Raw genomic sequence first — 24683 nt, 5'->3', positions numbered from 1 at the left:
GTACCCTAACAATTTTGATGATTGACGGTGAGTCAGTGACAAAATTGTGGGTTTTTGGACACTTATAAAATCTAAATTAAAATAGCTACGATATTCAAACTTTGCGCATTCAAGAATTAAACTCGTATCATTACATTTTTATATCTTAAAAATTTGATCTTTCTGGCATTATCCAAACCAAAGTTACGAGGGTTCAAAAATACGACGAAACACTTCCAGAAAAGGTAGGCCTTGCGCTTCGCTTAGGTCGTCTCGGCGGGGGCACTACCGTGCACCCGGATGATCGTTTAGAGAGCCGACGGCACTGACGTTCCACGAGTAGTCCTCGCAGCTTGGCACGCGCGCGCGGTGCCTAGCCAATAGCCATGTCCTCACTAGTCACTACACGCGGTGACAGCTTCACACAAAACCATCAATCGACCATTGACTATCCCATATCCCATAGGCCATAACAACGACAAAACATAACTAGATTTATGCTGTTTTTGAGGATGCTTGTTTTTTAAAAACCGAAAATGATGTTTTTAAGTTTAGTTTTGAATGAGTCGTAAGATCCGTGACAACTTCTGTTCTTGAGAGCTGCAGGGGCTTATCTGTTAATGAGTATATTATTTATCTTTCTTCCTTCATCTCGGTTTAACGGTGCAGGCCTATCGTCGACTAATTTTATTGGGTAGTCTACAATAATTGATTATAAATTATAATATATAAATTAATAGGTTAATTATAAAAAAAATATTTTATAAACATAAGCTAACCCGACCCAGGTTGTCACATATGTTTATCAATTAATCTTTTTAAATTAACTAGAGATCGCTCAATGGTCGAAATTCGACCTTAATTATCTTCCTCTTTTGGCTCCCCATTTAAAGTATTAACTACGTATTTCAGATTTAATAAAAAAAAACAACAATCCGTTTTTAATTTCACAACCAATTGACAACAGACTTCAAGCATAAACAAAGGAGTATAATTCGTGTGTATAGGCTTGTCAGTCAAAACATGGTAGTGTGCGTAATGTTTTATTTATTAAAATAATGTATTTATAAATGCATAATTATAAACCCCTTCTCCATATAAACTACAACAGGTGCGAAATTTCACTTTGGAACCCTTTTTACGAAAAATGCGGAAACGTAGTAGCATGCCTCCAACGTTTCCGCATTTTTCGTAAAAAGGGTTCCAAAGTTTTTCGCTCACGTATTAATATATTATAGATAAACTACCTCAAAATGTACAAATGAAAACTTTACCCCTTATTCAGAGCGTAGTTGTTAATACTCATCCGTCGGCGGCTGCGAGTACTTTTCTTTTATTCACTAGGTACTTATTATTATTTAAAATTTAAAGGCATAGTAATACAAGAAATTTTTAATTGAGAAAAATATTTTATGTCCTACGAGTTGCCTCATGTAAAGGGAAAATTCAGCCTGTATCGATTTAATAACAAAACTTAAATGTTCTATTAATAAAAAACAACTGGCTCTTAGAATAGTCATATATCTATAAAAGGCCTTCGACACATTTTAGGCATAAAAAAACATCGATATAAAAGGCACGGCATACAAAATATCAGAGTCATATTAAAAAAATAGGAAACAAGCAGTTAAAATAGACGAAACATTGAACTAATTCGGTATCTTGTAAAATCCCACAAGGATCAATTCTCGGACCTCTACTTTTTCTAATCTATATTAACGACTCTCTAGTTTGACAAGCTTAGAAATATCTAAATAAGTTTAATGAATGGTTAAAATATAATTTATAACTTTTAATGTCAAAAAACTATATTATATTCTCGTCAAAAAATAAGAAAAAACTAGGTAGTTTGTAATTAAAATGTATTTAACAGCTTGTCTAAAGATATAAAATAAATAAAATCGCTGCATTATTAAACAAGAAACTAAAGTTTTATGTACTACTTATCTGATATTAATTAAAAGAATGTAAATAGTAATAACCTAGAGTAGGTATTCTAAGATCCTATCTATGCAGAAATAATAATATTATGATAGAATGTTTTTCAGAGAATGTATGATGGTGTTTGCCAATTGTATCATTCAATTTATTTTTGTAAAACGAGTTTCTCCCCTTGTATAATTATTTTGTGAGAAATAAAGTCCTAAACCTTTAATTATTGGGGAAGAAAAAGTATGTCATACATTTTGTGTATTTTTTAGAACGCTTAATGCTTTGATAGCTGGTTAACAACGTTTATAGTTTAAAGGTAATGATTTTTCAAGTTTTTAATACAATTTATAACAAGTTACGGTGTGAGCAGTGCCATTGTTATTTTTTGTCATAATCTTGAAGTTTGTAGTTGTGGGTTCTCCTTTTTGGAAGTCAGTTAAAAAACAAGGGTGCAGTTATATAAACTCGCACAGGGCGCAAAAACGGCTATTTACGGCACTGGGTCCGCCCACGCATTTTCAAATGAGAACCTAGCCCTAGTTGAACTATAAAACCACAAAAAATGTAAATTCGTTACAAGAAATGAACAAAAATAATAAATTTAAATAGGCTAGAGGGTTTGTGTACGCCAAGATTCACTCTATTTTCACGCTAGAATGGTAATATTACAAGGACAAAGTACGTAATATTGCCTATTCTAGCAATCGACTTTTTTTTAGCAATCGACTAACGTAACATGATTTGAAATTGTTGACCAAGTTCTGCATCTACGCGTCGCGTTGCAGTCTGAATTGACCCTTACACGATAACAGAAAAGCATTTAAACAATTAAAATTTTGTTTAGTTTACCAATTTATCGTTTTTTGTCCCTCTGGCTTTTTTGTCCCCCCGAATCTAGTAGATAAAGTGTTTGTTGAAACAACCTATTTAATGCGATATTTTTTCATATAATCTTATGCAGTTTTAAAGGGCTTGTTTGTTTAACTTATGTGAATTTTATGTACCTATTTGAACCACCGCCGCTGCTAAATGCTCGCTTAATGCTAGTATATTAACACTTCTTACTGTAAACATTGTCATTTACACAATTGGTATTCATTATTGTGAGGTCATGACTCATGAGAGACTATAACATCGTCCAGCTACACACCACCTGGGCTGGATCGACAGTCGACACGGGTCTAAGATGGGAGTACTCTCGGCATACATGGCTTTATAGCCCAGCCGTATAATGTAGGAGACATTAAAAATACTCTAAATGTTGCCAATAACAATTCTCCGCGCTACATCTTAATTCACTAACAGACTCGCAATATGGCGGCCGACTTTTTCAATAAAACTGGCAACATCTGGCCGGACACTTAAGCGCGGGGGCGGGACAGAGACGGACGCATGGGGCCCGCCGCGGCCGCGAGTGGGACGGGAGATGACGAAATTAATATGTCTTTTTCTTCAACATTTTCGTCGGACGCGAGCTTTATTATTGATGTCGAGCTATTTCTCCATTAATATATTTCCTGGCGGCGCCTCGCAGCGCTATTATGACACATTACTGGCCCCCCTTCCAACTTCCCCCTCCCGGGTACATGCAGTATCGGTAATTAATAATAATAGTTACTAGTGATCCCCTCCCGGACACTCGTTAAATCATAGATATAGCAACAGTCAGGGTGTGTCACAAAACCGAGTGATAAGAGTGATAAGAGAGAGTTTACTATAAATCAGTAGCTCAGAAAGAATTACTTTTTCATAATACTTGTACGGCAAAAATATTATACACTTTGTTTTGCGTTCATTAAGCAATAGGACATTAGAATTTCATTCATGGACTCCACGAGACAGGCCAGGCCTAGTGTGGAGTCCACTAGTAATTAAGTTATACTTTGTAATATTTAATGCAATAAGCAATTATTATTATTATTAATTAAACCCATCATGGACAACATTCGCGATTGCATTATTTATTTTATCAAAATTTAGAGCCCGCCGGTTAAGTTTAAATACGAGTGACGTGTCGCAAATAGAACAATTTCATTTCTTTTATCATGTAGGGCAGGTCATTTTAATATATATTAAAAAAGATAAGGGCCGAGAATAGATCCTTGCGGCACACCATTGAAGATCGCTTGCCATTAAGCTGGACTCTGTCGCTCAATAGATCCAAAGATTTACCTCCTCTCCTCCTCTTATTCCGTAATGATGCAATTTTTTTGTTCCACGATGTACGCAGTCGAACGCTTTAGACAAGTCACAAAAAATTTCCAAGCTTTGCTTTGCATGCCAGCGCTGCTACTTTCGCAGTGAACTATCTAACTCCGTGGTAATAATAATCTATATTATACGTATATATACGTGAGCCAAAAACTTTGTATCCCTTTTCACGAAAAATGGGAAAACGTAGGTGAATGAAATTTTGCACAGTTATAGTTTATATAGTGAAGCAGTGCATCGAGCTAATATTATTTTGAAATTATGCTTTTATCATATATTCTTTTAAGAAATAAAACATTACACACACTAGGAAAAATGGCAGATTTTTGAGTGACAAGTATGGTTGAAGTCTGTTGACAACAAGGTGACAAATTGAAAATGGATTATAGTTTTTTTTATTGAATATTGATACTATTAGACAATGCTTACACGGCCAGTCTGAGATCAGCTGAGTCCCAGAGGCAAGAGTTGAAAAAAATGTATATTAATATGATAAAGTCAATATTTCTTTACAAAATATAGGTAGGTTGTTATAGTCCTAATGTCGTTGAAACTAAGGTCGAGTTTCGACCATTGGGCGATCTCTAGTATATTGTTATTATATCGTAATGATTGTAGGTATTCATATTTCCGATATCCAGCGGTTTGGGACTCGGCTCCTGATTTAGAGGTTCGATTCCCGTAGTGAAACAACGAAAAAGTAAACTTCAAGTTTACTCGGGAGATCGACGGATTGACTGACAAGGAAGGTGGTCTACGCGTCGGATGGGCGCGTAAAAGTAGGTTTGACACCAGATCCTCTCCCGTCCTCGGGCACTTTAAAATTGTTCCTCCCCATCTGGCTGAGTTTGAATTGGAAAATTGGACACCTCCTCCTCCTCCTCCTATCTTCTTTTAATAGCTTTTTGCGGGACCCGAGACAGCTTTAGCACGTCTCTCGGGCTCTCTGAAATCATATCAATGGGTTATAGTGGTTGGATACCGCGGTGGGAATGTATGTCGGGCGAGGGCCCGTTGAAAAAAACCAGGCCTAGTTTCAATCAAACCGACATCGGCACCTGCGAAGTTCGCGGAGCCTGAAAATCAGAGCAGCCGCAACAGACAACTCGTGAGTCAACTATCACGTTACACGTACTCCGGCGAGGAACAACAACCCTGACGCCGAGTCGTTCTACAGAGTACCCTGGCCTCGTATCGCCTTTCGATACAACATGATACTCGAAATTGCACGAAACGTTCGCAAAATAATAAAAGTAACTCCGCAGGCCGCCGGCGAAAGCCATTACACCGAGATTCTCAATCGTCGCAGCGATCGGAAAATCAATGTTATAAAATTATGCATTTCGGGTCCCGCTCCCATATTAACATGTCATCGGACGCCATATTGCGATAATATTTGAATTCCGTCCGACTCGCCCGCGACTCCCTGCCGCGCGACTCTCGACCCTACCGCCTTCGACACAGGGGGACGAGCGCCGCGCCGCCGGGCTCACCCGCCTCGGTAAAAGTTTATATCGCTCGCTGGTTTTTTACGAGAAAGCTATAAAGTCGATTCCTAGATGTAGAACCGATAAATCGTTTCGATTCAATTCGATTATTGAGTGAAATAAAAGGGTGGGTGGGTCGGGCAGGTGCTCGGAATTGTTATTTCCGCGTGCCGCCGCCGCCCGCCGCCCGCTCTCTATTGCGTTTCGATGATCGTTCCGCCGAACGCCGGTGCTCGGGCGGGTTATAGCCCGCAGCCCGCAACAATTAGGTGCTCACTGCTCCGCTCGTTAAGGCCGCGTTTTCCTCGTCCCCTCACCTGATGAGGTCCCGCCTGACCTTTATATAAATACGATTACGTGGGCCCCCGACCATTAAAACGACCTAGATATCATAAAAATATAGTCGAAACCGATCCTTTTTGTCGTCTTATTGGCGGGTAGAGGTGTAATATTATAATATTATAATCTAGTAACTCGTGCAATGTGCGGCCGCTTTAGTGGGTAAACGGAACTACTGTCGTAGTTGTAACGATAATTACGATAATTTGGAACGCGGCGCGGCGCGACCGTATCCCCGCGCCAGCTCCGCTCCGGCGGCCTTTTCCGGGGGTAATTTACGATGTTTAGTGCGGTTTAGCTAATTCGTGTCGCGCGTGGTGTCGACACTAATGCACTACGCGCGACGCGACGCGACCCGGTGCCACCGGTGCGGAGTTCAGTCGGTGACGGTCGCGACCGCAGCGTGCGCTGAATTACAACGACGTGCGGTCGCGAGCGCCGTTCACAACAATAATTATACCCTGTACGACTTATGCATTAGTACTTGTACTATTATCTATTCTGTGGCATTAGTTTTATATTATTTTTATTGAGTCTGACAATATTGCTGTCCCCGGCTCGATCTGTGCAAAAGGTCTGCTATTGCCGAAATACGAGTAGCCATAATATTATTTCTACGTACGTACCTACGTATCTACGTATCTAAAGACGAGTCAGTAATTTAGTAGTTTTTACACGAATTGAAATATTATAATTCGTGTAAAAACTCGATTTATCATATATTTGCCTAAACCTGTGTATGATATATACATATCTATACTATATCTATATCTTTTATCTATATTTGTGCAAATGCAAACATCAAAGACTTTTACAACTTTTGGGGCCTATTCGATGAACAAAGTAAACTTGTAACAAACCTTTACTTATTTATGAATTATGATAATGTAAGAATAGAGATAAAGATTCTTTTAGGTATATCGTGTGGTTCCAGCCTCGTCTTAGATCATAGGAGCTGAATAGTCATAGAACTATTCGAATGTAGTAACTTATCAACATTGTCAACTACAATAGTGAGTGCTGTAAGGGCCAGTTTAAAACGATAATTAGTAACTACCATATACCCAACGTAGCACATGCCGATGCGTCATGCAATCAATACGAGTGCCCGATTTAAACGCGCGTTGTTCAACTTTTAGAGCAAATAATAATAATAATGATGATAACAAATAATAATATCATAATAATATTAAATAATAATAATAACAAAGTAAACAATATAAAACTTTCCCACCTGTTATACATAGACGATATGTACGCAACGGACAGACAACAGCTAGAACATCTCCTTAAACTCACTGAAAGATTTAGCACAGATATCAGAATGGCTTTCGGCATCGATACATGTAAAATTAACTGCGTCATAAAGGGACAATACCAACAAATGAATCCGCATAACCTGGAACTACAAGACGACATAATAGATAGTATGAAAGCACACGATACGTACAAATATTCAGGATATATACAAAACACCGCAATTAGTCATAATGATATAAAAATACACTCAAATCTAAATACAAGCTAAGATTCAATAAAACACTGTCCACTCAACTATCCGGTCGTAATAAAATAAAAGCAATTAACACCTACGCAATACCAATATTAACCTACTCATTCGGAATTATTAAATGGTCTGATACAGAACTCGACGCCTTTAACACAGCAACCCGTACCGCTAGTTAAACATCCATCACATCCATTCGGCATTCGGCAGTCGAACAATTCACACTCAAAAGGAAACTAGGAGGACGAGGACGAGGTTGCATCGACATAAAAAACTGCGTTATAGGCAAATAGAACATTTAAGAATTTATTTCCAAAGTAAAGCTGAAACTAGTATTTTACACAAAGCCATATTACAACTCACCCATTCTGGAACGCCCCTGCAACTAAACAATGCTCAATTTAATCCAAAACTCAAAATAATAAAAGACTGTGATAAAATTACTAAATGGAAAAGTAAAGCACTACATGGAAAATTCCCTCACCGGTTACGACAGGACCATATAGACCGAACCGCATCCTTCAGTTGGCTAGCGAAAGGAAATATTTACAGTAAGACGGAAGGCTTCTCAGTCGCAATACAGGCCCAAATCATTAAAACCCGCAACTATTCGAAATATATACTCAAAGAAAACATAGATACCGATAAATGTAGATTATGCCACCGAACCACCGAAACAATAGAACACATTATAGGAGGATGTAGTTCAATGGCCCACAAAGAATACACCCACCGTCATGACAATGTAGCTAAACATATCCATCAACTACTAGCCATCAAGACGTATAAACTAATCGACACACACACACCTCATTACAAATATAAACCCTGCAACGTCCTGGAAAACAATACCGCTAAACTCTGTCGGGATCGAGACATCGTCACCGACCGCACTGAGTAACCATACTGAGTAATAGACCTGCTATTACCTTGACAATCAAATCTCAAAAAATCACTTACCTCATAGATATAGCCGTCCCGAACACCAATAAAATCTGAAACAAAAACAAAACGAAAAGATTAAAAAATACATACCTTTCGCAGACGAAAGAAAGCCAATGTGGCGCCAGGATACCGTAAAAATCATTCCCATCGTCATCTCCTCAACTGGCGTCATCCCGAAGACGGCCCTCACTGCTGCTCTGAAGTCACTCGACCTAAACAAAAACACATACATCCACATACAAAAATCCGTCGTAATAGATACCTGCTCCATCGTTCGTCACGTCGGTTTCTAAATCCATCATCATCGTTCACTACCTTACAATCATAACTCTTCCCTCGTACAAACTGAGTCAGGTACTTGGCATAGCCCGTACCTGAATCATAACCGGCATATTTGCCGAGACATAAATTCATATATATACATAATAATAATAATATCTATGGACGCTTCACACCACGTCAGTCTGGCCCCGTGCTAAGTACCTGAAGGACTTGTGTTACGGGTACCAGACAACGGAAATATATTTAATTTAATACTTTTATACTTACTATACACATATTTAATACACATCCATGGCCCAGGAACTTTGAAAAATTTTTGTTCCGTCGGCGGGATTCGAACCCGCGACCAGCTCGATCTACCAACAGCCCACCAACTGAGCCACAGAGGTCGTCAATAAAAATAAATGACTGATTTCTGATTTATACTGAACAGTGAAGTAACTGAAACATTATCATGAAAATAATGAAGCGGCACGGAAAATGTGTAAGTGAGCGCCGATAGCCCCTCAGGAATCAATTATTATTTGAGCGCGGCGGGCGGCGGCGGCGCGGGAAGTGTCACTTCATTAAACGCCGCTATTGTTGCCGCCGCCGGGGCCTCATTTTTTGGTCATCATTTAATTACATTGTTACGGCGATGTGGGGATTTAGCCGCGAGTAGGGAGGTGGGGCAGCAGGTCGCACCGGTCCGGCGGACCGTGAGCTAGCGCAGCAGTTTTTTTTTCATTTATTCAAAATTTTAAAATTTTCTTATACAATACAAATCGCCAAACTGCAAAACAGTTTGTTGGCGAATTTCACCGGATACGACATAATCATAATCATAAGATCGCGCCGGTCCGGCTGACCGAACCGGTCTAGATTGTTTAAGTTTTTAAACGTAAGCAGCTCGGGCACCGTACTGCGTAGCTTTAATAATATTATAATTTAAGGAAGAAGATTTTCTGACATCATTAGGTATTGTACACTGTACACTCACTTCTAACTTCTTCTTATTTATTGAACATCACTTTTTTTTAAATATTTACATAATATTATATATTATGTCTATTGGGATTAAGGCTTTAGCTATTCTGTCTCGGTTCGTCTGTTCTGTTTTGGTCGCATCCGCGTCCTATTTCTTGCTCGTCACAATACTAGTAACTGTTTGTATGATTATAATTAATTATTATTTATGTAGTGACATTGATTCCTATCTTAAGCTGTATTTGATGATTTTTATGGGCCTCGCTTCCCCTCCGGCCCATGGGAATCGCGGCAGTATTTATGTCGCTCGAGCTCGGCGGTCGGCCTACTCCGGGGCACGCTCGGTGAACACAATATTGGCACAGACGTAAAAAAAGTACGGACGTAACCTTCTCTAATCACGAGTGAAGCCTAGTTATGGCCGCCCGTGTAGGACGTGTGCGTGATATGAGGGTTGCCATATAAATCATAAATTTCCCTACTTTTAAATTTTGTAAACTCAGACAAGTTAAATGTATTTTTTATACTTAAACATATTTTTATGTTTTTTTCGCTTCAGAAATGTAAGCGGTTGTTAAAGATGTCATAATGAAAATATTATTTTTATGACACTATAGATAGAAAAAAAACACATGTTACGTACAGAGAGGTATATTATTTACATAACATTATTAGTAATAATGATTATGTACAAACATTTACAATAATAAAATTATTACTAGCTATTTGACCGAGCTTTGCTCGGTATTCGATAAAACACGAATAAAATGACATTTTCTAAAAATAATTCCTAGCTAGACAGATTTATCACCCCCGAAACCTATATACGAAACCTGTATACGAAAAGATATAAGATACTTAAGTCCCGTAACCCGTTTCATCAAACAATCAAGTAATGTTAAATAAATAATGGCTTGTTAAATCAGTTAACGGCCTGTTAGAGCTATCGAGAGTTCTACCATGCGCTAACGTCAAATCAAATCACCTAACATGGTGTTAAATTTATTCCTGGTCTAGAGGTCCATTCAATATTTTCATTCCTACTAGGTCTCAATGACGCTCGGGTGACTACACCAATAGCACCTTCCCTCCCCTACTACTGAAGGAAATCTAAGACAACAATTTTATCTATGGACGCTTCACACCACGTCAGTCTGACCCCGTGGCGTGCTAAGTACCTGAAGGACTTGTGTTACGGGTACCAGACAACGGAAATATATTTAATACTGTTATACTATACATATATTTAAGATTTTTATTATATGATACACATATTTAATACACACCCATGACCCAGGAACTTTGAAAACTTTTTGTTCCGTCGGCAGGATTCGAACCCGCGACCCCCGGCTTGAGCCACCGACAGCCCACCCACTGAGCCACAGAGGTCGTCAAACAACAGTTATATCCACTTTTGTAAATTAATAAATTAATAGGGGTGTAGACTATTTTTAGGAAATATATTTATTTTACAGATGTACCATCAAGGAAGTTGATTCCTATGCAACTGACAGACCAACGTTATTTGGTCGAATACTTATGTCAATTCAATGTTAATTGTGATCTGTCGGCTGGGTTTGACGTAACGCAACCAAACTACTTATGTCCCCGATTTGCATAGGAATCACCTTCTCTGATAGTACATAAGTATTTTGTTACACCTAAAAATATGTATAAAAAATAAATACACTCTTATTTCAATAAAAAAAATCACTTATTAAATATAAAAAATATTATAAAGTTATTAAGTAAAATATGTCCATTTTCGGTAATTCTATAATACAAACTCACAAAAAAACAATAATTTGTATTAGATTTCGTTTACTGTTTACACCCCTATTATTGTATTCCTGCCTAATTACTGGTCAATAGTATGCTAAATACTTACATGACACTAATAAAAGACAATAAAATTAATTATTTGATTATTTAAAAATAATTTAAAATTTTCCCCGGTTTGGGGAAAATTTCCCCACTTTGTTATGGACATTACTGACCTGTTGAAGTTGAATTAATATTTACATTATTTTATCAAAATACTTTAAAAATATGTTATCTTACCTATGAAATATTATTCCTTGATGTTTTTTGTGTAAGGTTGTATTGTTCTTGCACCATTTTACAACACAAGTTAGCATATTTATTTTTATTTATGAATGACAAAGATGTGTCACCGCGATGCAGTCTAATTGCGTAATGGCGGTACGATCGGCTTATTACAGTGCGAGTGTTTGTGCAAGATGTGTACATATGATCGCCTGGGCTTATTAAGGGTGCTTCACTCATTTCTTAATGGTGATCCGTCCGTATTTTTTTTACGTCCGTGAATATTGGATTAAAAAAGCTAATAAATAAAGTTTATTAGTGCATTCGAACGGCCGTGCGAGGGGCGGCGCGGCCCGCCCACCGCCGCTGCGCTGCGGCGGTAGTCTCGCGCGGTCTCGCGGACCACCTGTCAAAACACCTCGTTTGTTACGTCGCCTCATTGTGTTCGTCCCTCGTAGTTTGAGTAATGTCGCGTCATATTTTAATCTTTTTAATAACGGCTTTGTTGAAATGTTATTGCATCTTTTTTATCCGAAAAGATAAAATGCTGGGAACAATCCGCAGTAATAACAAGACGATGTGGACGTGATCACGTTTGACAGTTTATTTAAGGCTTTTAAAATTATTGATTTTGAGGTTCGTTACACATTTTTATCAATAAGAATGTCGTACACATTACCAAGTACGTAGTAGACATAATACAAGAAACATCTTGGCGGTCTAATATACTTGCCATTGAGAAAGAACGAGTCTATTTAGAATGTATTGAGTGGATTCCAACAACTTGCATTTTTTATATAATTTTGGTGGAAATTTTTGTTTAAACCAAAATTAGAGATTAGGTGTTTACGGGAAACTGGTACGACAACCACCACCTAGACGAGTTAGCTTGTGACAGAATGAAGTGAATGGCGTATTTTTTATGCTTTAAGAATCAATGGTATTTTGTAAAAATAATGTTTTACACACCCTCTTACCCACCATTTACCCACCAAAATTGAAATTTGCAAGAAAAATTAAAAAAAAACTACGTGCACTAAAGTTATAACACATTAAGTTAATTATAAACAAACCAAAACTCTACCGGTATTCAAAATAACAACATGATATTATTGCCCACAAGTAGGATAATTTAACCAAAATTGCATAAAATCGGGGGTTTTGTGATAAAATGGTTTTCTTTCATTTCTGGCTGGAAACTGGTACGACCCAGCCCACAGCCACCTCCTAAACGGGTTAGTGTGTAGCTGAATGAAGTAAATGGCGTATTTTTACGCTTAAGGGATCAATTTGGTATTTTTAGAGACACCAAAATCTCCGTGACAGACCTAAACTGTGTCATAAAAACTCAACTGTAGAACTTAGTACAACAAAATTCATATTTTATCAAGATCTCATAGTATTAAGATAAAAATCCAAAGATTATCATATTATAAAGATAAAAATCCAATCCAGTATCAAGTTTTTAGTAAATCGGTCTAGATATTGATTAAATAGGTCGACGACAAGCCACCAAAATTGGAAATCACCTATTTAATATGTTTATTATTTTGGAAAATAATTAATATTTAAAAAAATAACGACGGGGCCAAATTATAAGCATTATGTTTTACTTTAAAAATCAAAAATTAAAACCTTATCTTAAAAAAAAATAAACTGTATACAGCCGAACGTATTACCTCCTCCTTTTTTGAGGTCGGTCAAAAATAGGATAGTTTTCAGCCTTGCCGCGCAAAAAAGCGGTTTGGGAAATCCAGTCTATTACGATTTACGGTTATAGTATACTATTAAGCAAAAAACGTAACCGTTTATCTAAAAACATAAATATTGGAATTTGATGTATTCTGTGTCATTTTCACAATTTTGAGCACAGTGTACACAGCTAGTAAAGACAGGGTAAACATACTTTACCCACAAAAATATTTAACTAATATTTAAAATGTAGAGTATTTTGGAACTACATATACTAATATTACTTATAAAAACATGCAATAACTTTAGTTGTTTCTGCGTTAAGTACAGCGTAATGAAATGTAGGTTCAACAACAATTATTGTAACGACGTTAAGTCGACGTGTAATCGGGGTAGCGAGCACAATTATAGCAGCTATCGGTTCCCGCGCACCTACAATAACACAGTATAACAGTATACACTATACAGTAACACCGCACGGCGCAGACGGTCACGGCGACCCCGCGGGGCTCGGAGCGGGATTACTACACCCAGCACCTCCCACACGACCACCACAGGTTGCCCGACGAGTGCATCTAGAACAGAACTATTATTATAATCGTCGGCTTTATTGCTGTGGATTTGTCATCTGACATCTCTGTTATTGTCTTAGGGTCAATTCAGACCGCAACGCAACGCGTAGGTGTATTTCTAAAGTACTGAATTGACAGATTTCGATTGCGTGAGACGTCTTACAAATCAGTCAAATCCATACAAATTTAGAAATATATATCAACGCGCCGCGTTGCGGTCGAATTGACACTTAGGGTCAATTCAGACCGCGACGCGACGCGTAGATGCATTTCTAAATTTGTATGGATTTGACAGATTTCAATTGCGTCAGACGTCTTGCGAATCTGTCAAATCCATACTTATTTAGAAATGCATCTATGCGTCGCGTTGCGGTCTGAATTGACCCTTAGGTGTAAGAAAAGAAAATGGGCATATTCATAGCATAGAAGACATTACACCTATTATACCGGTATGAATTGCGAATTAGAGGAGCGCAATTTCCGCAGCTCGTGTTACATTTAATATATATGTAATTTATATTATGAATGTTTCTATAACTTCCCTGCAGCATTAATAATAATGATAATTGAAATAGGCTCACGGCAAACTAATACGAGAGGACTTGGCTGATCATGATCGAGGTGCCTGGGCGTGTACCTGGTGAAAACATTGGAGGCAACCGCAAAAAACACGCATTGTTTGCGCTATCATAATAGTGCGTTAAACGGCCGTCAACCGCGGCGCACCGCGCAGTTCGCCGAGTAATTACCGGTATTGTGAACACTGAACGGTGCACATCCTCGCGGCTCTCAACACAATACGAGTGGTTCGCCACCATTGTGAGAACATCATTCATACTGCGATACTAATTCACAAGTCGCCTCTCACGCGTACTCAACGATCATTACAAGATCTCATAACATCATAATAATATTATTATCATTAAAATTTTAACGTAGTTCTGCACTTTGTGTGCTGCCTTTGTATTGCAAAATTCCAAAGTTTCAATGAATCTTCTGAGCGACTACTCGTTTGAAGTACTTACTGACTACGATGGGTATAATTATATTATATTAATACGCGAGCGAAACACTTTGGATCCCTTTTGACGAAAAATGCGGAAACGTAGTGGAATGAACTTTGCACAGTTATAGTTTATACAGTGAAGGAGTGCATCGAGTTAATATTATTTTGAAATTTTGCTTTTATCATGCATTTTAAAACAAATAAAACATTACACACACTACAATACTACACCACTACCATCTTTTTGAATGACAAGCCTATAGGTACATACGAATTATACTCTTTTGTTTATGGTTAAAGTCTGTTTTTTTAATCTGAAATAGTCAAAACTTTAAACGGGGAGCCAAAAGAAGAAGATAATTATAAAGATCTAATTTCGACCATTGGGTGATCTCTAGTATAATTAATAGGACATCATATTACATATTACTGTCGGATTCTATCGACGATGCGACTGATACGGGTATTAGGTCCAAAAATAATAGAAAAATTCGTAAATATGTTGTGATAATGAGACGTCGTAAAGAATGTAATTTTCCCACACAACCACCGATGGTCGAAAATTCTGTGACGCTCCCGATTCACGACCACATGCGACCGTCATAACTCTATAGAATAGGCGCATTTGTTTCACAAATACAATTCAATAGGTGCTGCCTAGATAGAGAATAAAAATAGAACATTTATTTCGTATAATAATAGAGTCGAATTAACAAACAATTGTTAAAGTACGTCGAATTTTATTGCTCCTTTGATATCCTCGTAATCTCCGGGCTCCAGGTAGAGTCCCGCGGGCCGGCGGCCGGCGCGACGTCGCGCTCCATTGTGTCGCAACAACATTACAAACGTCGCAACAATGAGGAGCTAGTGATGCAACCTTGTTAATACCCCGTATTAAGTGCCGACTGCGGTAGGGCGCGGGGTGCGGGGCGCGGGGCGGGGGCGGTAGTTTATAGTACTACAGCTCCGCTGCTAATTCGAGCCAAAACATTCGTGTTGAGGGTTGAAACTTGCTCAATATCAGGAACGTTACCGTCACAGAATAATAGATGATATCGTCCGTCCTAGCTCCTCGCTACATCCTAAGTTGAATAAAATTAGTTTTCTTTTCAATTATAATCGCATAGTACCTACGCACAACGATAAGTGAGTTCTTTTGTAATACTTAAGGCGCCCCAGATAATCGAATATCTCCCGCACTCGGTGGGATCGGAGACCGTTTAAATGCCCCTTAGCCAATTAATACGTGGAAATAATTAAAATCACACCCTCCCGGCGCCGCGGGAGACTTTCCGCCCCGACGCCCGCCGCCGCCCCGCCCGCACCCCGACGCCCGTCTTCGTGAGCCGGCGGAGGTATTTACTGAGAAAACTGCTCCGATTACGGCGCGAGGCGTCGAGGGTGGCTTAGCGCCGTACCTCGCGCTCCCGCAGGCCAACCGTCAACCGTGTAAGCTGAACTGCTTAACGATATTGTAAACTGCTTAGCTGGCCTCGTGTGAGTGTGAGCTGCATTTAAATATTTGCTCGATATGAGGAGTTGGCTGCGTGTGACGTGTCATACAGTAACTTTTCTCACTTTCAATTAACGTGTTTATTAATTAACCTATTGATATAATCTGCATGCGAATACTTCCGAAAGTTGAGGCCGATTAGGTGAAAAATTATCAAAATTACAAGTATTCACGTTCATTACAACTCTGCCATGGAGTAATAATTGATGTGCTAAGAAATTGTAAGCCTTCAATCATGTTTTGTAGGTTTTTAGGGTATCTTCTAAGGTGCTCGCTGTTCACCTCATTTAAATTCTAACATAAATCGATTAGCAAAAAAAGTGTTGACTACATGTAATATTTAAAACGTGAGTGGAAGAACCAGGTAACAGTAAAAAATGCCGTTTTTTTTGCATAAATGGAGGCTTTAGGGCCGGATAAATGATTTGAAAAAAAAAAACTGTAGATTTTATGTGGAGCCAATAATATATTAGCCAGATGATGAAATAGATAAATTACAAGATTAGTTCAAATTATAAGGGAAAAAATGGATATATTCCATATGTTATTAAATCTTAGTTATCTGGTTCTTCCACTTACGTCTGCCATGATCTAGAAATATTTTCTCCCAAAACTTTATGAACTAATTATAGGGAACCGTAAGAAACAGTGTATACGACGTTACTTCATTCCGCCGATGCCCTTCATCGACATCAACTCGGTCACCGACAGAGCGAAACGAAGCCGGCTGTCGTTTAGGTCGTTAACAGTCGTGCGACCTGAGCCAGTAGTACTAGTGTAGGGTCGGGGCTCCCGCCGACGCTCGTGATAAATTGCGATCAACGTATCGCGTGTAATGTAAAAACGGAACCCTTCCCCGCGCGATATCAACTCGATAGGTAGTTTAAATTAATACACGGAGTCAAAAACAAAACACTTTGAGCATGATTAATGGCATTACAAAGGCCGCACAATATATTAGGAGCTGGGGCTGCGGCTGACAGGCGCGCGAGAAGACGCGGCCCGGCGCCGGGCGCGAGCGGGTGCGGGCGTCGGGAGCGAGCGCCGTATGTCGCTAACTTCTGTTTATTGGAACGAAGTTCCTTATCGCGCGTTGCGTTCGTTAAAGGGGGCTAGACGGAAAAAAGTTGTAACGACACGACACTTTTTGACCGACACTTTGTGCCACAGACGTAGATCAAGATAGATGCTGTATTTATCTTGATCTATGTCTGTGCTTTTTGCTATAGTTGTAAGCGTATAGTTGTAAGTCGGCGTGGGCGTGTTTCTCTGTCTGTCTCTTAATCTCTCTCTCATAGAAAGCTAGGTCCAGTTATATATTTTTTTTGTTTTTATAACTTCGTTCCTTTTTATGTTATAACACTATTATATTATGATAATTCATTAGCAAATTACTTTTTATTCAACCATCTCGATTGTTGCGAACTGGACAAGATGCATTTTTTAAATTATTAGTATGTTAAAGAATAATAAGAAAAAACATTAAAATAAGTAATATATAAAAAAAGTAATGGTAAATACTACTAAAGTAGTACTTAAAACGTTATTGTTAAGATTTCGAAGCGAAAAAGGTATGACAATGTGACTCACTCCTGTGACGTAAATTAAATTAAAAAAACCGGCCAAGTGCGTGTCCGTTTTCCGGGTAGGGTTCCGTAGTACCGCTAGTTTTTATTATTATTTTTGTATGGTCAATGAATGCACATTTATAACGTGTTTTACACTACTAACATGATCATCTCAGTTACTTTCGAAGGATTTTGAACGAAAACGAATATATTTTTTTACTTGATCGACTATAATTACTCAATAACTTATGAAGTCTTCTTAGCCGTGATAGTTTTCCTTTTAAATTCAGCATATTTCCTACTCTCGTGAATTTTTTCACATTTCCAGAAGCAACCGTTTAGCTGGTGGAAGGGACAGGAACAGGGAAGGGGGACACTGGACTCTAACGATTTTTTCTACTTTAAAACTTCATATTTCGCAAATGGATCCCTAAATCGGAAAATTATCTTTGAATACTCTAGTAATATTTTTAACAAAACTATCCAACGATACCCCACATGGTGGGGTGGTGCGCCAAGACTCGGTTATCGCGCGGGAACCGTACATTTTTCCGAGACAAAAAGTATCCTATGTCCTTTCCCGGGACCCAAAGTATCTCCACGCCAAATTTCAGAAAAATCGGTTTAGCGGTTTGGGCGTGAAGAGGTAACAGACAGACAGACAGACAGATCCACTTTCGCATTTATAATATTAGTATGGATATAGATTTTGTCAGCATCATGATTAATGATGTATCATTTGAAATTGATTCCTAGGCAATTGACGGACCTACGTCATTTGTCGGCGTATGTCAATTCAATGTTAGCTGTGATCGGTCGGATGGGTTTGACGTAACGCGACCAAATTACTGAGGTCCGCCATCTGCCTAGGATAAAAAACCAACTTCTCTAAAATAAAATAAAATATCTTTTTATTCAAAATTAGGTATGATAATTGATAGTACATTCATGCCGAATTACAGCTTTGTAGGTCCTTCCTCTGAGCAAAACCACAGACAGACAGATGGACGGTCGGACAGTCGGACAGACGGACATACAGACGGACGGACAGACCGGAACTATAAGGGTTCCCTGTTGACTACGGAACCCTAAAAAAGAATGCCGCGATGTATTACCAAAACTATTGTGACGTCACGTAAAAAACGTTCCGATTATCATGTTTTTTCAAATGCATATTTTTATATCAAAAAACAGTATCGACTGAGATTTTAACATACATTTTCCCTTCGTCGCTACCGCTCTTGACACGGACCACAGCGCGCCAACGGAGGAAACGTTCTCAATTTATAATAGCTTTGTGATGCGATTAGGGCGCCCGCCGCCCGCTCCCCGCTTCGCCCGCTAACTGCCGCTCTCTGCCGCAGAGTACCGCGACGCCGCCGCCGCCGCCGCGCCCTGGCCCATCGCCAAGCCCGTCGCCAGCCGCCCGCTGCCGCACCTCCACCTGCAGCACCTCCTGCAGCACTGCCACCACCCCTACCTAGGTGAGTCGCTGCTCCCACACTACGCGACACAGAACCTAGCTTAGCGGTAGTAATATTGTAGTTGACGTGTAGGCTGTAGCACACGAGCCGGCCTCCGAGGAGGTGGGGGGAGGTACACGCTCCCGGCAGGCGGCGCGGTGCGACGTCGGCCACGTCGCCCGCACAAAACCACAACACGGTGTTTTGTAGTGCTACGCGACAGCTCTACGCCGCCGCTACGGGCCGCCTACGCGCTACGAACTATGCGACGACCGCCTACGAATTACGTAGCACCACTAGCACCCCCGTCTTTGGAAACATAGTATCATTATTAACATGAAAATGCCCCCAATGCAGTTCAAATGATTTTGCGAGTATACATACAGCATGACACCAGACTGATTAATTATTTTCCTACATGAATATAATTTAAGCGATACGCGTTCTTAATCAAATCAAATCAAAATCATTTTATTTGCTTAGGAATATGGTACAATAAGGTGTTAGCTTTTTCATTTTCCACATATTCTACTACAATGAGTGTGCAAATATTATTACCAGATACTAAGGTTAATGTATTACCAAGTCGTATGTATCACCAAAAGTTCAAAAGCTTGCATATTGGCGAGAAATCGCGTCGCTCCTTGTTTGTCTGCTACTTTTAGCTCTAGCCTGACTGTCGTGTTCGCCGATAGTGATGTTGTGTGTGTGTGTGCGCAGTGCGGCCGGCGGCGGCGCACACGACGGTGTTCCCGCTGCCGGGCGGGTTCCCGTGGGCGCACAGCTCGCGGGGCAAGCCGCGGCGCGGCATGATGCGGCGCGCGGTGTTCTCCGACTTGCAGCGCAAGGGGCTGGAGAAGCGCTTCCAGGTGCAGAAGTACATCTCCAAGCCCGACCGGAAGAAGCTCGCCGAGAAGCTCGGCCTCAAGGACAGCCAGGTGAGCGACCGCCGCGGGCGCGGCGCGCTAGCACCCCGCGGGGACGCCAGCGCGCTACAAAAAACTGTATCGGGCGCGAGGGCGAGGGAGCGTCAGGCGCAGGCGGCCGCGGGCGCCGCGCCGAGTGCCGCGCGACGACGTCGACGACGCCGAACCTTGTTATTTACCGGGCACAGTTAATTGTGTTTCGTCGGGGCTTTGATCTCGGAGCAGCGGGGGCGTCGACGTTTGCGGCTCCCGGTTAAAGAGTTGATCGTGTTACTCGCGAGTCGCGACACTGACGACATTATCGACGTTAGAAATATTCCGAGAGATTTGTTGTGGAGCACTGCAGTTTTTGGTCGCGTAGACGAAATTCATGACAAATTCATTCAATCGTATTATATATAAAACATGCGAACGATACAAATATATTTGGAAGTTGTTGCAAATATGTAGTCATGCATTATCATTAATCAGTATTGAATATTGAATGTTATTGAAATATTGAATGAAATAAAAATGCCAAAGTTTTTCGTATTGGTCGCTTAAAACGGAGCTTTCTATTTGTCCATACTCGTATACACAGTGTCGCGAGCACCCCTGAACGAGGTACCCCTGAACCTTCCGCGCGTATTGTCTCCGGCAGTCCGGCGATCGTATCTCGAGATCAATCGCTCGCAGCCGTTTGGAACGAGATGGGCACAAAAAGCGCTTTCAAAGAGGGGTGGGGGCGGCGACGTCACCGCCATCGCCGATTACGATTAATTACAGCAGATTCATGGGTGCCCGCTGCCCGTACTGCGGGGGTCGATTAGTACGCACTTGCGTAAATATTACCATTAGCTTTAATAATAATAATATCTATGGACGCTTCACACCACGTCAGCCTGGCCCCGTGTTACGTACCTGAACGACTTGTGTTATGGGTACCAGACGAGTTGGGAGTGCCTCCGGCGCCGGTTGACGAACTGGCTGCCGGCACCGTATTCCGATCGAAGTCACATGATGTTTATCGAATAGGCCGTCGGCGCCTATTCGGCAAACATCGCTTGTCAAATGACAGAATAGTGATCAAATACATCAGTCTTGAGCTAAAGGACTATGAAAAGCACAATGAAAAGTACCAATAATAAGGTATAATGAGAGGATGCATATTATGTTAATGGTATCTAGTGATGGTGATGATGATTAATGAAATGAAATGAAAATAGCATTTGATCAAACACAATCTGCAGCCGAACATAATATAACCTCCACCTTTGGAAGTCGGTTAAAAAGTCGAATATTTTAGGTAATATTTCCTTCTTTTGTTTACCGGCACTGGAACCCAGCGTTTTACGCATTTTCACCGGTTCCCATTTTGAGTGCCGGCGCCGGCAGCGTTGTTTTATATCTCGGCTGCCGGCAGTATACTTACCGCCGGTTCCCATTACTGATATTTTTGGTAGCCGGAGCCGGCAGCGGAGGCACTCCCTTTTTTTATTATATGATACACATATATTTTAATACACATCCAGACCCGGGAATATTGAAAACTATTTTTCCGTCGGCGAGATTCTAACCTGCGACCCCCGGCTTGAGCTGCCACACACTCAACCAATTGGCCACAGCGGTCGTCTATAATACTAAATAGTATAAAATAAAGTCGCTTCCCGTCGCCTGTCCCTCCGAATGCTTATTATTTAGATATTAAAAACTACGCATAGTATTTTAACACGTTTTTTTATATTTTATAAATTAAATAGATAGATTAATTTAAGAGCAATATTTAAACATGGCAAAACAACTTTTATCGGGTCAGCCAGTAATCAATCATTATGAGTACTTATGAACTTATTAATCGCAGAATACATTTTAGTGGAGTTTCATATTCCTTACCTTTACAAAAACTATTATACGACATAGTACCTACGTAGGAGACGATATAGGGTGTCGACTGTCGGGTGTCGCGGCTCCTCGGGTCCTTGTCAAATATGAAAATGGCGCTGTAAAGAGTGTGGCTCGCGGGCGCCTTGCGGCATCCTTCCTCTGAGGAGCCGCGGGCGAGACGGCGATAGCGCCGACCGCGGGAGCGAGCGGGACGGCCGCGGGCGGCGGGCGCGTCTTAAAACCCGTTTCTATTGGGCGATTTGTATCGTACTTTTGTTCGGCAGCCGCCATTGGTCGCGGCGCGTTTTTCCGTCGCGGGCGGCGGGCGGCGGGCGCGGTCGGCCTTTTTATGACGTCTGATGTTTATAGGATACTTTGGAGCAGGTCTGAGTGTTTATTGAGCGCTGCCCGCGATGGGGCCGATTGATGCCGAGCCGGCCTGCTCGTGCCACAGGGATGATCGTTTTTAGGGTTCCGTACCCAAAGGGTGAAAACGGGGTTATTACTGAGACTTCGTTGTCTGTCCGTCTGTCTGTCTCCAGGCTGTAGGTCAAGAACCGCTATAGCTAATTTTATACGTGGGAGAGCCATGCTTCGGCATGAATGGGCAGGCTCGACCGGAGAAATACCACGTTCTCACAGAAAACCGGCGTGAAACAGCGCTTGCGCTGTGTTTCGCCGAGTGAGTGAGTTTACCGGAGGCCCAATCCCCTACCCTATTCCCTTCCCTACCCTCCCCTATTCCCTTCTCTTCCCATCCCTACCCTCCCCTATTCCCTTCCCTTCCCATCCCTACCCTCCCCTATTACCCTATTTGCTATAGCAACAAATACTGAAAACAAAAAAAATATTTAAGGGGGCACCCATACAAGAAAAGTGATTTTGTTGGCCTTTTTTGCTCGATATCAATAATTACATTAGGCAGTTAGTTCAAATTTTCACAGAATCCTCAATTATATCAGACAGTGTACTTTAATAATTAATAATAAAATAAAAATAAAAATTTATAAAATAAATATTCCCATAATATACAAAAACACAACTCTTGGCCTATTTTTATCTATAACAGTACGGAACGCTTGGTGCACGAGTCCGGCTCGCACTTGGCCAAAATTTGTTCAAATGTGGCTGAAAATACAAACTGGCAAGAAGTTTAAAAAGAGAAGTCGATTGACTCGCGAGACGCCTAGGAGTCCTAGGACACCTAAATCCATTGATCGTAGATAAATATTAATAAGTATATATTATAATAAAACTCAGATTTACAATGTAAAGAACATTAGACAGAAAACCGGCCAAGTGCGTGTCGGGCCACACGCAATATAGGGTTCCGTAGTACCGCTTATTTTTTTTAAATTTTTGTATGGTCAATGAATGTACATTTGTAACGTGTTTTACACTACTAACAACATCATCTCAGTAACTTTCAAAGGCATTTGAACGTAAAGTTCCTTTATACTTCGCCGAGTACATTTTTTTTAGTTGAGCGACTATTACTCAATAACTTATGAAGTCTTCTTAGCCGTGATAGTTTTCCTTTTAAATTCAGCATATTTCCTACTCCTGTAATTTTTTTCACATTTCCAGAAGCAACAGTTTAGCTAGTAGAAGGGGGGGGGGGACACTGGACTTTAACGATTTTTTCCACTTTAAAACTTAATATTTCACAGACGGATCCCTAAATCGGAAAATTATTTATAAATACTCACAATATTTTTAAAAAACCTATCCTAACCTGAACCTTATATTGTGCGTGGCCGGCGCGGCCCGACACGCACTTGCTTATTAATCTGATTGAATGTTATAACCGGCACAGGAATTAGCCCGGCGAGACGACCTGAGCGGTGGGAAGAACAAAATCTGATTATGGCTGATAAAATAATAAATATAGTATTTTTCTTAACTGCACAGTGCACAGCTTAATACACGGCGTGCGTGTAGCATTATTAGAGAATATTAAAGGAGTACCTATATGACTAGTGAGTACAGCTATGTTTGCAATGTATAATAATATTATGTAATATGAGTCGTATTATCTCTTACGATACAATTTTTTAATTTATATTTTCTGCAAAGTCTTTACGACTCAGTAAAAGTTTTCTTACATTTGCAAATAAACGAGATATGTCAAAATATAATATTATGTTACATAAATTTATATTTTGACAGTGCGTCTGCAAAAAAAAAAACTACATAACTATATCAACTATAAAAACTACATACACACTTTATTACAAGACATTAAAAGTGAAATAAATACAAATCGCTTTCAAATTCCTGAAGTGCGGCAGGAGGTGGCGCAATGAAATCGTTCTACTTTCGAGAAAAACCCCGAGAAAATTTAATGCATTTTTCACTTCCTTTGACTTATTAATTGAGAGTGACA

General features: G+C 40.1%; 1 protein-coding gene across 1 annotated transcript in view; it reads left to right on the top strand.

Annotated features, from left to right (window-relative positions):
* LOC121727030 (homeobox protein DBX1) overlaps positions 1-24683 on the top strand; it is a 40983-nt gene that overhangs the window by 5151 nt on the left and 11149 nt on the right. The window contains exons 2-5 of the mRNA XM_042114709.1: positions 11034-11049; positions 18660-18675; positions 19410-19529; positions 20229-20446. Of these exons, the coding sequence (XP_041970643.1) occupies positions 11034-11049; positions 18660-18675; positions 19410-19529; positions 20229-20446 (370 nt within the window). The remainder of the gene's footprint in view (positions 1-11033; positions 11050-18659; positions 18676-19409; positions 19530-20228; positions 20447-24683) is intronic.

The sequence above is a fragment of the Aricia agestis genome, chromosome 5, assembly GCF_905147365.1.
Source record: "Aricia agestis chromosome 5, ilAriAges1.1, whole genome shotgun sequence".
In the NCBI taxonomy this organism is placed as follows: Eukaryota; Metazoa; Arthropoda; class Insecta; order Lepidoptera; family Lycaenidae; genus Aricia; species Aricia agestis.
Note: the sequence above shows the minus strand (reverse complement) of the source record. Positions and strands in the feature narration are given on the sequence as shown.